Source organism: Zingiber officinale, chromosome 6B (genome assembly GCF_018446385.1).
Source record: "Zingiber officinale cultivar Zhangliang chromosome 6B, Zo_v1.1, whole genome shotgun sequence".
NCBI lineage: Eukaryota > Viridiplantae > Streptophyta > Magnoliopsida > Zingiberales > Zingiberaceae > Zingiber > Zingiber officinale.
In genome coordinates, this window is record NC_055996.1 from 22,727,513 (window position 1) to 22,745,836 (window position 18,324).

Below are 18,324 nucleotides of genomic sequence, written 5' to 3' on the forward strand. Positions count from 1 at the left end.
TGTGATTCCGGCCATCGAGCCGTTGTGCTTCGCGATTCGCACCGTTATTATGCTTGGGCGTTACTAGTATTATTCGATATGCGTGTCGTGTGCCGGCCTGCGAGCCGCTATCATATCAGGCCTGCATGCCGTCTTCTTGGATTCTTACTACACTAGACTCCCTGTCGTCGCTTTTAGGTCCGGCTTTTCAGCTGGCTCACATACATCCACTCGTCAGGGTTGTGACAGATCGATCCGCATCGCGACCAGCTCATCGATCCATCTGAGGGTGCCCCCCTGGGCCAGGGTATGTCATTGTACTCACTCTATTTTTATTTCATTATGACTCTATTATTCGACTGCCTATATGTTCGCGGACCTGCCTCGAGCATCGAGGTACCAGAGATCGGGGCAACCCGATCGCTGGCTGCAGGTAGTGTTGACTGGAGGACTGCTGATGACTTGGTCAACGCAGAAGACAACTCACCACCCGGGTCAGGGAGATGCGGTCAACATTCTAGACACGTCACATCGGCAGGTCCGTCTTCCCAACTTTCCGACAGGATCATTGATGAATACCACTGCAAACTTATCTAGGAAGGGTTTGAAGACACGATTCATAAGGTCCATGAATACTGTGGGGGCGTTTGTTAAACCGAATGGCATTACCGTTCGTAATGCTCATATCTCGTTCGGAAAGCAGTATTCGGGATATCTTCTCCTTTGATTTTTCTGTACGAGGAGTTAATGGTAACTCAACCAAGGGGTAGACTATCATCTAACACCTCGTGCCTAATGGTGTAATAACTCTTTCACGTATCCCTTGAGTTCAGGAGTGGACCAACATCGACGTTTCGAGCTAGCCCCTGATTTAGCAATCAATATAGAACTTGGCTTTAATACCACTAAAATGTCACACCCCACGACTGGGATAGACCGGGGGCTGACATCGGTGTTGCTTTCAACCCAAAGTTTGAAAACAACCAATCTCAGTAGTATAGTAATTGGCACATAAAGTCAGTCTTTACATACCTAACACAAAAGTACGTCATTTTCACTACCCAACAAATTAAATTACACCCCTATCTAGATTAAGAAATTCGTAGTTACAGTAGATTTCTAGTCCTCCTACCCAAAATTTGAGCCGGTTCACCATCCCCAGAACTCGGCTTGTTCTCTATCCTCGATCTCATTCTCGGCGCCCCTTTCATCTTTATATGTAATGGTTTGTAAGGGGGTGAGCGATTTGGGAATCACTTAGCAAGTGGGGGACACAACACAAATATTGAAATTCTTGAGAGGTCGTAGTAAAATAACAGAATTTAGACACAGATTTTTATATGGGCACTTAAATTGGATCATGTTCCGCATGGCTTAACTAATATCAGCCCTCTAGAATTACCCCTCCTAGAGGAGAGGTCGGAGATCAGAAATATCGCAAAAGTCATAAATCAGATGTCAGATATGTTCGGAATACGTATTCTTACCATTTAGTTCATGATCAGCCTAGTGCCCAAAATTACGGAAATAACGGAAATCGGTAATTAGAAATGTTCAGAAGTGAACAAATTAATTGCAAGGAATAAAAGACCATTGCTTTTAAAAAAATATAAAATTTGTGTAACAGGTCCACTTACCCTTTCCTTTGAAGTTGCTACAGCGGTGACCTCTTCTTCCTTGCACAACACGAATCTGCCAAGGTTTCGTCTTCTCTTACGATCTAACCTTCCCTCCAATAGGTGTGAGGTTATTTATAGTGGTGGGAGTGAAGATTTGGTCCCCCACTAACCCCACTACTTCCACCTTCCATTATCCCACCTCTCCATTATAGTGGTGGGGGTGAGGATTTGATCTCCCACTAATCCCACTACTTTCACTTCCATTATCTGGCTGGTCTTCACAATTCAACTTGGCTAACATGAGTCAATGATCAAAGTTAGTCTTTCTTAAGGTTTTAGACCTCCTTAACTAAAGGCTGCAATTTAGACTTGTATTTAGCTAGGATCTTGGTAAAATATAAAACTATAGAATACAATTTTTTTATGATCGGATTCGTTACCTCATTAGCTTACTCATCATAGTCACTAATTTGACTTGAGTATGATGCTAAATTGTAATGGCTAGTAGCCACCCGTGATTTACCTCCTCCGTGTTGGCCTAGGGACGGGTTGGCGGGGCCGCTAGGGGCGAGCGAATCGCCTTTTGCCACATAAATTGTAATTAACTCGGACTTAGGAGTTGATGCTTCTTTTAGTTGCCACTAATGCTAGTAGATTGACTTTGTTTGAGTCTAATCCAAATTCTGATAGTGATACCTTTAATGCCTACTTCTTCTTCTTTAGGTTTTTTTCTCTTTCTCTTTAGAAGTGGGTAGTCATTTTTAAAATGACCCTTCTTGTTGCACTCGAAACATCGGACACTTGTTAGATTTTCTTCGAGATCTCCTTCTTCACAAATATTTGGGAGAACTTCTTCCATTAGATCATCCGTTTGACCAAGTGTGTGACTTTCGATGATAGATTATCATTGTTAGTTGTTGTTTCAGACTGGGATTGCAACTTTGTCTCGTCTTTTGGTTTGGATCTTGACTTAGTTTTTCCTACAATCAAAGTATATCCTTCTCTTTTTGATCAAGATTGTTTGCTCATGTAGTTCAAAATAACAAAAGAATTCATCTAACTTTATAATTAAAAGATCCTTGGACACTTGTAAGTATCAACCATTGATGTCTACAAAGTAGTCCTTGAAAAAGTCTTAAGTGCATACATTATCAAGTCGCGATTGTCAATTTGTTCGTTGTTTGCGTGGATGCCATTCAAAATATATTTGAAGTAGTTGTGGAGCTGACTTACTGTTTTACCCTCCTTAATTTTTGATGTTCCAAAGATGACTTAGTAGAAGATCCTTCTTTGCAGTCTGCGGGGCTAAATCTTTTTGTAGCTCAATTAGCTTTTCCTAGAGTTGCTTAGCACTACTGAATGGTCCAACTTTTAAGGTGGAAAAACCTTAAAAATATATAAAAATTAAAAGCAGAAGCTCAACAAAAAGTATGACAACAAAAAGATATGAACAAGTTATACGCTAAGTGTTGTCATTCGAAGTTGAAGCCTAAGGTTGTAGCATGTCATCACATAGATTAGAAGAGCATGAAAGATGCAATGAGCACACCGAGTATAAGCACAAATAGAGTATTGGAATGATCAAGAGTTGTTGTGAAATCTCTGCTTTAAGGCCTTTTCTAGAGCCCTTCTTCTGTTGCAAACGTTGCAAGTGGCAGTCGACCAGAACCTCCCCGATTGACTAAAAGTTGCTGATGTGGTTGTAACTGTTATCCGATAGATAACTTCGTCAGCATTGTCCGGTCGCCTAGAGCATGGTCAAATGTGATCTTGATTGTCTCTCTCGGCTAGCTAGATCTCGTCTTCTACCGGTCTCCTAGAGGCACCTTCGGTCGACCTGACCATAGCTACGGTCAACTAGAATCCTCTGACTTCTCCTGTCAAGAGTTATTATCATTCAGTCACCCGAACTCCCTTCCGATCACCTAGAACCATTAAATTTTCCTTCGTTTTAATTGTTATGAGTAATGAGTATGATAGAAAATTCTAAGTTACTCGCACTTACTTAACTAAATGTCCAGCTCCTAACTGACCCATCTTGATCGTGAGTTATCAAGCTTCACCTCCCAATTGATTCCACTTGGACTTGTTTGTCAAGCCTTTAGCTCATAGCTAACTCCACTTTGACTTGTTTGTCAAGCCTTTAGCTCCTAGCTTACTCCATTTGGACTTGATCCACCTAGTTCCCAACTATGATTTTCTTGTTTGGTTCTCAATTTAGTTTCTGCCTGATTTCCAATAAGGATTTCAGTTGCCTAGCTCTACTAGACTTAGCTAATGTTTGGTTTCCAAATAGGACTTCATTTTCATAGCTTTACTAGGGCTTTAATAGGACTTCATTTTCATAGCTTTACTAGGGCTTTGCCACTATCTGATTTCCAACCAGGACTTCACTATTTGTCAAGTAACTTGTTTCTGCACACTTAACACAAATTTGTTAGATCTTAACAAACCTAACTTTAACATTAGTTATAAATCAAAACTTTAGGTTCAGTGTTAGCTCCCAACACCAACATATATCAATAAGATAATCTCAATGAGTAATTAACAGAATCTCAAATTCTTCATCTTCGCAAGCATATTTTACCATAATCATTTCTGAGAGTTCTCATTAATATCATAGAAACCAGTCCAGTAAGGAAAATGACCATCATGAAAGAATTGAAGATAGAGAACTAGTATAAAATGCTACATTGGTTGGCTCTCATTTTACCGAATATGACATTTCCAAAATTTTCCCCACTTCCAAAAGTTTAGAATTTTCTTGAGTGAGATTGACATGAAAAATCTGCAAAAATGCGATACGTACGTGAAATAATTTTGACAAAAGCAACCCAAAAAATTCTCCACAGCAAGAAATTTAAATGTAAAAACCTTCCTGAATCTTGTTACGTTGGATGACAATGCTCTCTTATGTGTGAAAATGTAATGTTTACCTTGTTGTTCTTAGCGGTCTCTCCAACAAATCCTAAGTAGAAATTGTTTTTCAGCTACCAACAAATCTCACCAACCAACAAATATGAAAACCATGTTATACATAAAAGGATTTTGTGGCATCACTATGGAAAAATAGTACACAGAAATTATTTGGCCCCGGTAGAAGTGGAGAGAATCATTATATTACTGAAATCATTACTGATAAGAATATTGGAAAGTTGAACTCTGGAGCCTCTATATAACCATATAGAGAATCAAAAGCATACAATTCCATGAGATTGAAGAAACCAATGCAACCATATATGAAGTTGATTTAGCCTATATATACACCAATGTATTTTTTTCATAATATTGCTAGGATTGAAGGGAAGATTGACACCTAAAAATAGAATCACTTATATGAAGTTAGATACTCCTACGACTTAGCGTAGATATTGAGAGTATGATATCTCTAGTGTAATGATTAGGAGTTAATTTTTAGGGACTGACGACCTAAGATTTATTCCACCATACACTTAATACCTATGTACCTATATTTATTTTTTTACATATCTATGAGATCGATACTAAGGGTCCATTAAAATAGTAGATCTATTTATATGAAGTTTGATGGAAATTGTAACTTGTGTACCAATGCATAGGAGACTCTAGATCATTTATTTTTGAATGTCAATACACAAGTCAAATATGATGACATATAAAGCAATAATGGATGGACATATTTAGAGCAGGTCTGGTCCTACGAAATTTTTCCACCGATTAATAGGGTAAATTGAAAAACGCTCACAGCGGGTGGTCAAGAAGCTCAGCATCCTTTGGTTGCGCACCCCATTTAGAGAAAAAATTTCAACAAATGCGTCATAGCTCGGGATCGAACTGCAGGTGCGTGGGTGATAACTTGGATGCCTTGCCGTTATACCATAGTCACGGGGTATAAAATGTAAACTCAGTTAGCCTCATTGACTAGCCCTAGGATAACCGGCCCGATCCCATGATATTTTTTCACCGACCACTAGGGTAAATCGGGAAACGTGTGTGGTGGGTAATTCAGAAACCCAACATCATTTGATTGCGCGCACCATTTGGAGGAAAAGTTCCTACAAATATATTATAACTAGGGATTGAACCGCGGATATATACTTGGATGATAATCTGAATATTTTACCGTGAGATCATAGGCCCGATGACCTAAGAGAATACTAAAGAGTGCTTACAAATGGATGATCAAGGAGAAAAGACCATGGTGCATAAATTGTGGCAAACACATAATTAAGCAATATGATCTTCGATACGTCCTTTAATCATAACGATTAATAAAATTATGCAGGTATATAAAATAATATTTGTGATTTATTCACAAATTCAACTTTTGCATGAACAGTAGATAGTAATGTCCTAATGTGTAGGTATGAAGGGTTTGAGAGACAGAGTATGTTATGAAGATCCATTTATGAGAATAGATTAGAAAAAAAGTTAATGCACATATCTTTTATTTTAGTAATCAATATTTATATTTCCTATAAAAAAAATGGTACCCTTACAAATGTATAAAAAAATTGGGGGAGCTTTTTGATAAAATGATTTTATTATAATCAAAGCATGCAGATTATCCGTGGGAGTTGTAGGTAAGAGTCAATTCATATAATGGTATAAAAATTACACATTATGCACTCAATTTTGTTGATTAATTACTTTTATTTTTATGTGTGACATATGCTCTAATAATTATTAATAATGATTATGATATTATAAGCTTATAAAAATCAATGAATTTTTTTTAATAATTAACTTCCATGCCTCTTCCATGAAAACATAAAAACTTAATTAATGAAATAGGTCTTACATATGCTCTGTTTTTTTTTTTTTAAAAAAAGACTCCTACTTGCATTGTGTGAGCTTATAAGTAACAAGAGAAAGAACTAGGTATCAACCACAAAACCACTTGGTCATATTTCCTAATTAAGTTTCTAATTAAGATGGAGAAACAATCAACCTCTCTAGTTGCTAGCAATGAAGAGATAGTTCGTAAGACATCGAAATATCATCCAAGTGTTTGGGGTGATTATTTTATCCAACATATTTCTCCTACTCTTACAAAGGTATTTCATGATCTTCACACATTTATTCAATATTTCTTACTCTACTTCTTTCATTAATATGATAATCTAATATCATATTTGATGACACAGGAAGTGAGCGTCAAAAGAGCGGAGGAGCTCAAGGAGCAAATAAAGAAGTTGTTTCAAGAAACCAGTGATGTATTAGAGCTTATGAATTTAGTCGACTCGATTCAGTTGCTCGGATTGGATTATCACTTTGAGAAAGAAATAAATGCTGCACTTAGTTTAATCTTTGTGGCTGATGCTAAGAACTATGGGCTTTATGAAACTTCTCTTCGATTTCGATTGCTTAGGCAACATGGAACCTACTTGTCTGCAGGTAACTAACAATATAAAAACCACTCTATCTATCTATCTATATATATATATATATATATATAAAGATCATTCTTAAAACCTTTTGATTATAAGCTAGAACGTGTACATGTTATCCTTATACAAATTGATGATCATACTAATCTAATTGATTGCTCTATAATATTATTAATTTTGAAGTATTGTGTGACAATTACTAGTATCTTCCCACTATTGTAGATGTTTTTAACCAGTTCATAGATGAGGAAGGAAGCTTCAAATCAACATTGAATGAAGATGTAAAGGGATTATTAAGCTTATACAATGCTGCTTACCTTAGGATACATGGGGAGAATATACTTGATGAAGCCATTTCATTTACAAAGAGTCGACTTGCGTCATTGTTAGGCAAACTTGAACAACCTTTAGTGATATTGGTGTCACTTTTCCTTGAGACACCGCTATGTCGGAGAAATAGGAGACTCCTGACAAGAAAATACATCCCAATTTATCAAGAGGTTGAGCGACAAAATGATGCAATATTAGAGTTTGCAAAGCTGGACTTCAATCTACTACAATCTCTTCACAAAGAGGAACTAAAGGAAATTTCAATGTAAGCAAATTGAATTTTCTTTTATGAAGAAATTTTAGAGTACTTGAAACTTCTTACATGAATTAAGTATGAATACCAAAGAAGTTGAATAAATGATTTCAATCTCACCTACTCTCTTATATATATATATATATTATAGTAATTGAAATGTTTTATTTGTTTAATAATGTTTTAATGTAGTTTAAACTAATTGTTTTTTTTTACATATTTGAAGATGGTGGAATGATTTAGGACTTGCTAAGTCTCTAAACTTTGCTCGTGATCGAATGGTGGAATGCTATTATTGGATAGTTAATGTGTACTTTGAGCCTCAGTATTCTCGTGCAAGATTGATTTGTAGCAAGGTAATTTTATTTCTAGCACTTATGGATGACATATATGATAATTATAGCACATTGCACGAGAGCCAACTATTAACTGAGGCAATTCAAAGGTAATTATCGTATCCATTATTTTACTACATTTTATTTCACTTAATATTATAATTAGTTGAGTAATCCACATAGCTGATAAAAACATCATAGCTAAAATAAATTCAACTCAAAATCAATAAAAAAAGAAAGTTATAAAATGATAAATTACTGATCCAATTATAATAGAATAATTAAGAACAAAATAAAATGAAAAAAATATGAGCTAATTACTGTAAGTTGTTATACCAAATAGTGAACATATTCTTGATATTCATTTAAAGTAAAAATAGATCTACTTCCGATAAAAACAAACACAATAGCACCTACTTTATTTTTCAATTAAAGAAGATATGAACATAACTTCTAACATGTCAAAACAACTTAGAGTTACCTATAAGCTAACTAGTACTATTTTGATAATTATCTAAAGATCAGATATCAATAACAAATATATAACAATATAGCATCAAATAAATAGTAATTATTTTCTAATTTATTTCAAACTAATTTTGACATTCTTTATAAAGATTTAAGATCTATATTATGACCATAGAGTCATCAATTATGCATATTAAGTTTACTCATTTCAGGTGGGAACCTCAAGCCATTGATGAGGTACCAGAGTACTTGAAGGATTTCTATCTCAAGTTGCTAAGGACTTTCAAGGATTTGGAAAATGAACTAGAAAGTGATGAGAAATACCGTGTATCATTTCTTCAAGATGAGGTATATTTAAGTACATAAAAATAATTAATGTCTCTTATTAACTTGTCAAATATAAACTAATTAAGTTTATTGTTTCCTTTTATCTAGATAAAAGCATTATCCAGATCTTACTTCATAGAAGCCAAATGGGGCATTGAAAAATATATTCCCTCCCTAAAGGAACATCTAAGTAACTCATTGGTTTCCACTGCATATCCTGTGCTTATTTGTGCCTCTTATGTAGGCATGGATCAAGTGGCAACAAAGGAGGTATTTGAGTGGGTTGCCAGATTCCCTAAAATCCTTAAAGCTAGCACTGTGATTTGTAGACTCATGGATGATGTAACTTCACATGAGGTGATTATTTGAAACAATTAATTTATTTGGTAGATGTTCAAGGACATCTTTTTCTTAAAATTTCTTTTGGAATTTTGCAGCTTGAGCAGGAAAGAGAACATGCAGCTTCAACAGTAGAATGTTACATGAAAGAGTTTGCAACAAATGAAAAAGAGGCTTATAAGAATCTTATGGAGATGGTGGAGGATGCATGGAAGGATCATAACAAAGAATGTCTCAATCCAACACAAGTACCTCGACTTTTAATTGAAAAAATAGTAAACTTTTCAAGGGTAATAGAAGAATTATACAAGTACATTGACACATTCACCAATTCCAAAACTACAATGAAAGATAATGTCTACATGTTGTTGGTTGAATCTGTTCTTATTTAAGAGTGTCACCCTACAAATCCTAGCTATTGTTGTAATAAGGGGCCACCATCAGTCACAATTTGAGGCCATTTAATCTACATTTGAATAAAGTGGAATTTGAGTTTGGATGATTTATAGTATGTTATTGAAGTACTGGAATGCTCCAAGTATAAGGTGTATATTGGAGCATGCATGTAAAATTGTAGTAAATAAAATAATTAAGAGCTTGATTATCAAAGTCTATAATCATTTTATTTTATTTCGTCAATCTAAAAATCAAGAATTGTTTTGAAAGATTTTTATTTATGTAGTATTTATATATGGTTCAGAAAGATATAATTTGTATATTTGGTTGAAAATGGAATAATCAAGTGAAAAAAGAGATAACATATTTATGACCAAATAACTTTAAAAAAGGTAGAAATTAAATCTAATTTTATTGAATAACAATAAGGTATTTGGCTTTCTAAAATGCCCTTCTCAATATCCTTAGAAATCAATATAAAGCTCAACAGCCATGCTTAGTAAATTTTTAAAATTCACATGACTTGAGTTATACCATTTTTTTAAAGATTTTTGGGCCCTATCATCATGACTTTCAAAGCCAAAATCTTTATATCTTAAATTCACAATTCAAATGCTGGAGGTTAGTTTTTAAAATTGATTTTGCATAATTAGAGATTTAATTCACAATTCTTGAGAAGGGCTTTGTCCTATTCAGCATGAGCACAAGTCAGTTTGGGCTCATAGTCCATTATATTAATCAATAAATTAAATGTAAAAATAATTTAAGATCTAAAATTAAATAAGATTAACTCTCTTTATAAAAAAGTGAAATTTTATTTTAGATTTTTTAAAAAGATTATATTAATTTGGTAATTTTATGATTAATTTGACCAAAATACATTTTAATTAGCTATTATTTTAAAAGTTTAAAAAGGTGTGTTAGTCTTTTTCAATGAGATTACAAGGCTAAAATAATCTTTTGGATAGATAGGCGAGTTTGAATGGATGAGGGGCAACATGTTTTTTTGGTAGAAGTTGATGAGTTTAGATTGGTTATTTTAGAAATTGAGTGGCTTAGTGACTCAACCAAAGTTTAGAGGAAATATATGGTTCTCACATATGGGTGGACACCCCATAAGCAAACCAAAACTATAGGACACCCACTAGGTAGGAATAAATTAATGAAATCCACGAGCATCGTCTTTTAAATTTTAAATGGATAAGAAATCAATAACCCCTTGTTATAACAATGGAGAGAGTTTACAAGTCAAAAAATTGAAAATAATTCAATAATTAATTTCTAGATAGAAAAATTACATAATTTGCATATCAATTGGGATTTGTATTTTGAGGAACCTTAAAGATTAAGGGTGAATAAATAAAGGGAATGCTTTCTTAAACTAAATGAGATTTGGTAAAATTCTAAAGCATTTAAAAATAAATTAAAATATTCAATTCATTTTCATTAAAGTGACTATGAGCACATCTTAGTGTCAAGATTGAGAAGCATTCAATCAATATGTTTAATTATAAGTGGAATCTTCTAGTCCGTAATTTATAAATCAGAGGATAGTCTGTTGGGCATTACAGGAGACGAAAGGGTTCGTCTCTTTCGTCGCTGCAAACTCCTATTTGCTGCAAACGCCAAGGAGACAAAGGGGTGTCCTTTCCCCTCCGTCTTCCTCATCCTTCCTATAAAAGGAGTATCCAAGCACAGATCAAAAGGATGGAGCAGAAGGTTTTGCGAAGGTGATTAGAGAGCACTGCCAAGCTGTGAGGTGATCGTGTGTGAGCGTCAGAGAACGTCCAAAGGCCGGGATTTGATTCGTGAAAGAGTTCGAGGAGGTTCCGTGAGGTGATCTTCTCAGCGACAGCAGCAACGACATCTCCGGCGGATCTTTGACGATTTCTTCGAGAGATCACTGTGAGTGGTTACCGCTTTATTTAGTTTTTGTTTCATGCTATCAGATCCTACAATGGTATCATAGCATGGTTTTGAAAGCATGAAAATCGACGCGGAGATCACTCTCGCATTTTTTCTTCTTCTATCGCAAAGAAGAAGATGAATAGTGCATACTGTTCATCAATTGAATCGATTAACCAATTGATTCAATTGAATTGAATTAATTAAAATTACATTTGAATCGATTCAAAATCACACAGTGAAAAAAAATGCTCACTGAATCGATTCTTCAATCGATGGAAGAGAAATCAAAAGTGTGAACATTGTCATTTTTGACGAAGCACAGTGTTGAATCGATTCAACACTATGCATGAATCGATTAAAGTTTGGAAAGCACAGTACACTCACTGAATCGATTCATGAATAGATTAAAAAATTGAGATGTACAGTGTTTTCACGAAGCACAGTAAAACGTGTAAGTAGAAAAAAAAGGTGCACGTGCATGTAATTTTTTTTATTTTTCTTCACATATATATAAACTGTGAATATTAATTAAATATATTTATTAATTAATTAAATGCATATAGTTATGTATTATTAATTAATAAATAAATATTTAATTAATTTAATTTATTGAAAATGAAACCCTACCAACTTGTCCAATCAAACTCAGGTCTGGTTTAAATTATTATTTAATTTAAGCAGAACAGTTTGATTCAATGATACCTAAGGTTGGTTCAAATTATTTGTTGATTTAACCAGTTCAGTTTATTATTGAATTAATTGGGGTAATCTTGATTACAAAAGTTGGGCTGATCAAATATGACCAGATTAGTTCTGTTGTGTCAGATTTGATCAAAAACATTAGATTTGTTCTAATGACTCAAACTTGATCCAATAGGCAATTGGATGAATCAAATAGACCTAAGTTTGATCAATAAGTCTGAAATTGACTCAAATGAGCTTAAACAATAACAGAACATAGGTCAGAAATCCCTGTCCAATTAGATTAGTTCTAATGAGGACAATAAACTAAGCTTAAGATCCGGATTCTTGATTGACCGGTCCAATGGGTCAGTCGACTTAAACTCCTGAAAATCAAGAAAATTTATTTTTCTTGATTTATAATGATGGTATTATGCCTGTATGAATTGAATTAAATTGGTTTTGTACTGGTTAGTCGGTTTTGTACTGACTTATTTAAATTCAATTTTTCAGATGGCACGGACTATTACCATATTGACTCGTCGCGAAGTGCGGCGAAACCAGCTCCGAGAGGAGATTTAGGAGATATAGTATAAGTCTGCTTATGGAGTCGACGGACATGTAAAAAGGCTTGATAAACTGTTCTGGAAACTTGAGCAAAAAGAGTTTCCAGTCCTGGACAGTTATAGGATCTGGGTCATTGTCAAAATATCCTAGGATAATAGCAGACTATGTATGGGGATGTCATGAAGGGCGCGCCATATATTCAGAACTGTGTGAGGAGCTGCTTCACCATATGGGTGAAGAAGAACCTGAAGAGTCTGAGGAAGATCCAAAAATGAATCTGATGGAGAATCCTAAAGCTGCCCCAGCTGAGATTATCCCAAATGAGTCTAGGTTAATAGGGATAATATTGGCTGCTGCACTAGTGTTTGTCCTAGTGGGAGCAGTGCTGACCTATCTAGTTTATTAGTGTTCTGTTTACTGTTATTATGTACGAATAGTGTTAGCTCATCTAGTTTATGAGTCATGTAATAATTTTTGTCGTTATGTACAAACAGAATTATATAATGAAAAGTTATGTTATATGTTAACAAACTTGAAAATGATTAATTCATTTCATGACATGATTAGTTCATGAGAATATGATTCGTTCATATATCCATATGATTAGTTCATATGAAAAATGATTAGTTCATTTTAATAATGATTCGTTCATTAGATGGGATATATCACTACAACAAAAATGTTAAAAGACAACACCCCTACGACAACGGTTTTAGAAGGAAGTGTTGTTAATTTGGTTAAAGACAACAGTTTTTGACAAAACCGTTGTCTTTGAGCTTTCAAAAAAAACAAATGACAACAGTTTTGTAAAAACTGTTGTCGTTGAGCGACTTTTTGTAAAATCAACAACACATTTTACAACGGTTTTCTAAAACTGTTGTCTTTAAGCGCTTTCTTATGTGGTCAAAGACAACGGTTTATTAAAACCGTTGTCTTTGACTTTTTTCTTTCGCCGTTTTTTCCCTTCACAGTTTTTGTTGTGGCAGTGTTTTGCATTCCCTCCGAAAATTTTTTGGCACCCTATTTTCCCCCTTAACCTTCCCGAACCCTAAACCCCTCTCCTCATACGATCTCTCTTCCCCCCCCCCCGACCTTCCTACCGAAACCTTCAGAAGGGGTGAGAGGAGGGATTTTAGGGGCTCCCTCCTCCTCTTTCCCCCTCTGCTCATCGCCAGATTCCCGTTCGCACTGCCGTTTCGGTGCCCCCAACTTCACCCTCAGCCCCGACACGCTGTACGACGTGCTCGGCGTCACCACTGCCACATCGGGGCTCGAGATCATGGTGGCTTACTGGAGTCTCGCCGGCGCATGCCACCCGGACGCGGTGGTCACGGCGGACCGGCTGACGAGTTCATGTGGATCCACGCGGCCTACGAGACGCTCTCCGACGCAGACAAGCGCACCGAGTATGATCGAGGGGTCCTCGTCGCCGATTGGAGATGGAGGTCATTCCATTCTTCCTGATCATCATATTCCTTCTACGCCGGCCGACGCCAGCCGCGGACGTGGGAGATGGACCAGTGCTGGTAACTAACAAGATGCATCAAAGGTGTTTGATTATATGCCGATCTCAAATTTTCTACCCCAAATTGCTTTATTGTTGTTCTTTGTACATGTTCACAGATCGAATAATCTTTGATCTCGCCAAACAACCTCTTCCTATTTCAATTTTGTTTTCCCTTTTCCTTAGGCAATCGTATTAATCTAAGATTGCAATCAAAACTAAAGAAAACCTTTGACTTCATGTTCTGTTTGCTTTAAAAACAAGAAGTTCTGAGATTTCTTGGATCTCTATTTGATCTGTGAATTGATTAGCAACTCTTTGGTTTTTTCAAGAAAGGTTTTTACTCAAGTTGCTACAATTAATTCATAGATGCAAACGGAGGAAGCATTTGATTGTGATGGTTTCGCTTCACCTTCCTTTAGAGGAACAGCTGAACAACTTTGTAACAAATGAATAAACCTTCTTGTCTCATCTAACCTTAAAAAGTGTACCAGCTTCCTACTTCCTTGAGTTAGGACATGGAGGTAGTGAGGATGGCAGCAATTATGAGTAAGAACATGGAGGCAGTGAGGATGAGCGAAAGGTATGTCTCACCTAGGTTTTATTTGGAAAAGTGATTTTTTTTTAAAAAATAATTTTATTAAACATATTTAAAATCATTGGGGTAAGTGACAAGGCTTGCAAAGATGAAATGTGAGTTTTTCCAGGTTGTGTTGTTTCATTATTTGTCAGCATTTTGCAATCAATTGGTTTATAAGAATCTTTGAATTTTTGAAGCATATGTAATGAAGCATTATTTTAAGAACTAGGAGAAGCTGCTTTTATATAAATGTGAGTTTGTACAACTTCTGTGTTTCTTCCTTTGGCGATAAGAATTTATTGCTTGGAACTGCAGAATTCTCCTTTTTCTCTGCTTATGTTTGGAACTAATCTTGCTTTCTGAAAACCATTAGTGTTTGTATAATGGTGTTGTATCTACCTCAAGGTTGGAATTAGTCTTGCTTCCTTCCTTTGAGAAATGGAAATGAAAATTCATATACAATTGAAGTAATTGTTTATGATTATTTTCTGTGACAACAGAGAATTCAATTGTGTTACTCTGCTGATTTTCCTTGCTTAAATGTTGGAAAACCAAAAGGACCATCATATGTGCCCCTTGAGGTTTTTGAGCTCATTCTACTTCACTTTTTTTAATTTTTTTTTGAAAGAACCTTTATTTTTATCCTGACAAATTTGGCAAACTATTCAATTCTGCTCCTTAGTTTCACTGCAAAGATATACCAAATCACTGTCAACATTTCAACAAGCTTCCCTGGTGGAAAAGTCAAGGCTGAAGCCTTATGATTGAATAAGTGTCCTCAGTGAGGTATGTATCGATCTTTAAGATTGGTTTTGTTGGTATGACATGTATGCTGTTTTTTCATGCTTATCCTTGGATGATAGATAGGCTTTGAGATTCAATAATTATGATGCTCACCCACTCCTACATGCATGTAGCGTTAGCATTGCCACTGCTTTTACTCAAATAGAAGGCATAGTATTGTAACCTCGCCGGGTATGGTTTTATGTTTTGTATTTATATTTTTACGTATTATTTGAGGTTATTTATGACAAAAGCAAATGCTGCAGCTTAGAGTTGGCAATGGAGAGGATTTTATTCCATCAAGGGGGAGATGGAATTTTAACCAAAAGGTGTTTTTTTTTTGCTTTCAATGAGTTTATTATTGTAGTTAAAATATATACCTTTTTCAGAAATTGATGGGGTAATCTCAAATCACCCGTTGGGTTGTTGTTAATTTTTTAGCTCGACGTGAGGTTTCAAGCCTCATACATGACATGCGCAAATGCACAAATATGAAGCGCATTGTATGTTTTGACATTACTTTTTTCCCATGGAGTTTTAAATGCAGGGACAATTATTTTTAACCAAATTTGTCATCCAAGGAATTATGACTTCTACATGTGCTCTAATGCTAGCATGATTGTAAGCTCTGTGTTTCAAAAGTTGTACTCTATTTAAAGCCTTTACATTTATAAATTTTTAGCATTCTTGGTCGGTGTGGATTTTATTTGGGTGCTTTCTTTTTTACAAGTACCTGCTTTGTGAATTACAAGGTATATTTTCAAAATTAAATTATCAATGTTCTTGACAGGAACTTGCTTTGTGGATTAAATTCTGCCATTTGTCTAAATAAATTCAATATTTCAAGAGCTATAAGTAATTCAAGTTTTTCTTATATTGGTGTTTGTAATTTCATAGGGTACAACCCGACCCACTCATTACCATGTGCTAATGGATGAGAATGGATTTATTACTAATTTCCTGCAGGAGCTTATTCATTCCCTTTCTCATGTGTAAGTACTTGTTTATATATACGTAACTAATATTTTAGTTCTCCAATGATTAATATTGTAATTGAGATATCCTATTCTATGTCCAAATGTACAAATATAAGAGGAGTACAACTGCGATATCTGTGGGCAAGTTAGGCAGTGCTCTTATATTTTTTCATGATTTGTGCCATACCTTATAAATTGTTAGGACCCCTGTATTGAAAAATCTGGACTGTGGTTTCATTTGAAGGTTTGACTATTCTTTCCAAGTTAAACTTGTGAAAATTTTAGGTTAACTAGAGTCCATCCAATCCTACCAGACAAGATTAGTGACTGGTTCCAGTTTTAACCTGCTGAAGTGAATTGTCTAAGATTTTGAAACTTGTCTCCTTTGATCATAAATAACTTGCATGTTTTTACAAGATCTAATAAACATTTCTTTTATTTATATGATTGTTTTTACAAGATCTAATGATTTTTTTTCTATAATTGTAGATTGTGCCTTGTCCATTGTTAGCACTTGCAATTTACTTGGAAGTTGTTTCGGTGTTGCCCTACATAAGGTCAACGACTGATGCAAAACATAAAGGTAAAATCTAAATTATCATATCTTTGCATATTCATAAATAAAATATGTTGTCTTTTAACATTTTAGCTTCTATTGTGTTTTTTGTTTTTTTAACTCATGTAGTTCAATGAAATAATGGGGCAAGCTTCCGAATCCAGGTTCGGTCTGGAGAAGGACCATAGTGAGTACTTAACCAAATACCAAAGGTTTCATTGATTCAAATGAAACTTGAGGGACTAAATTTAAGTATTCAAACCTCTATCATGATCATGGATATTGGCTAAGTCTCAACTTATTAGAAGGTAAGAAATGACCCCTCTTTCTTCTTTAGAAATCTAGCACATCATATTAATATTTTTTTTTTCTTTTCATCCTGAAGGAAAGTAATCTCCAGGACGTTTATTTTCAGAAAAGGGATAAAGTTGGGTTTGCAAGCTAAGTCTATGAAGTTTTGTATGCAGAAAAAGGACCAGTACGTGAAGATTGTTGCACATCCTGATCACTTGATCTATTCAAAAACGGATAAGTTAATTTGCATGGTTGTGGTTTGATAAACTTAATTTTGTGGTTGTCATGAACTTATGGTCATGTTTGGATAGCTTAGCTTGTAGTAATTGTAGAAGTTTATAAACTTAGCTTAAGTGAATGTACATATATGTTGTACCAGTTTTTGGTTGAGACAAGATGTATAAAACGCAACTGAATGCATATATGTTGACAATGGTTTTGTGAATGTATATATGTTGTATAGGTTTGTGTGCAAAAAAAATATTTTATCTATTCGTGATGCATTTTCTAATCAACATAGACAACAATTTTTTAACCGTTGTGAAAAGTATGCAAAGACAATGGTTTAAAACAAAATTTGGAAGAAAGACAACAGTGTATTTGTTGTCAAAAGCATATCTGTGATCAAAATTATTGTAAAACTGGCAATTACAACGGTTTTATATGTTGCAGAACTGTTGTCATTGGTATTAAAAGACAACGCTTTAAATCCGTTGCATGACTGTTGTCTAATGTGATCAAAGACAACGGTTTTAAACCGTTGTCTTTTACCGCACATTTAACAACACTGCCAGTTACAACGGTTTTAAAGAGCCTACGACAACGATTTTTAACCGTTGTCTTTTAATATTTTTGTTGTAGTGTATGTAATATGATTGATCAATGTTAATTAGATTAGAGCATACAAATGATGAGTGGAAACAATGTTATCACTTGATTTTGTAAACTAACTCTAATTTTCACTGAGTCGATAAATAATTGCATATATATGAATTACACTGGAATAATAAATAATGTATTTATTTATGTAGATCATGGCAACTAAAAACATCATAGCTG

The 18,324-nt window shown here is 34.8% G+C and overlaps 1 protein-coding gene and 2 long non-coding RNA genes across 3 annotated transcripts; all 3 read left to right on the forward strand.

The window, feature by feature from the left end:
- The first annotated feature begins 6,481 nt into the window (after positions 1-6,481).
- Positions 6,482-9,526, forward strand: LOC121989994 (alpha-humulene synthase-like). The gene is made up of 7 exons (XM_042544279.1): positions 6,482-6,634; positions 6,725-6,974; positions 7,190-7,562; positions 7,777-7,995; positions 8,566-8,701; positions 8,789-9,037; positions 9,118-9,526. The coding sequence occupies exons 1-7, from the start codon at positions 6,512-6,514 to the stop codon at positions 9,409-9,411; spliced, it is 1,644 nt and encodes a 547-aa protein (XP_042400213.1). The 5' UTR covers positions 6,482-6,511; the 3' UTR covers positions 9,412-9,526.
- A 4,536-nt stretch (positions 9,527-14,062) lies between these two features.
- LOC121989995 lies at positions 14,063-15,382 on the forward strand. Its single transcript, XR_006114390.1, has 3 exons — positions 14,063-14,120; positions 15,156-15,236; positions 15,338-15,382. It is a non-coding gene; the product is annotated as an uncharacterized LOC121989995 (long non-coding RNA).
- A 1,499-nt stretch (positions 15,383-16,881) lies between these two features.
- On the forward strand, positions 16,882-17,486 carry LOC121989996. The gene is made up of 3 exons (XR_006114391.1): positions 16,882-16,998; positions 17,101-17,279; positions 17,357-17,486. It is a non-coding gene; the product is annotated as an uncharacterized LOC121989996 (long non-coding RNA).
- The last annotated feature ends 838 nt before the right edge of the window (positions 17,487-18,324 follow it).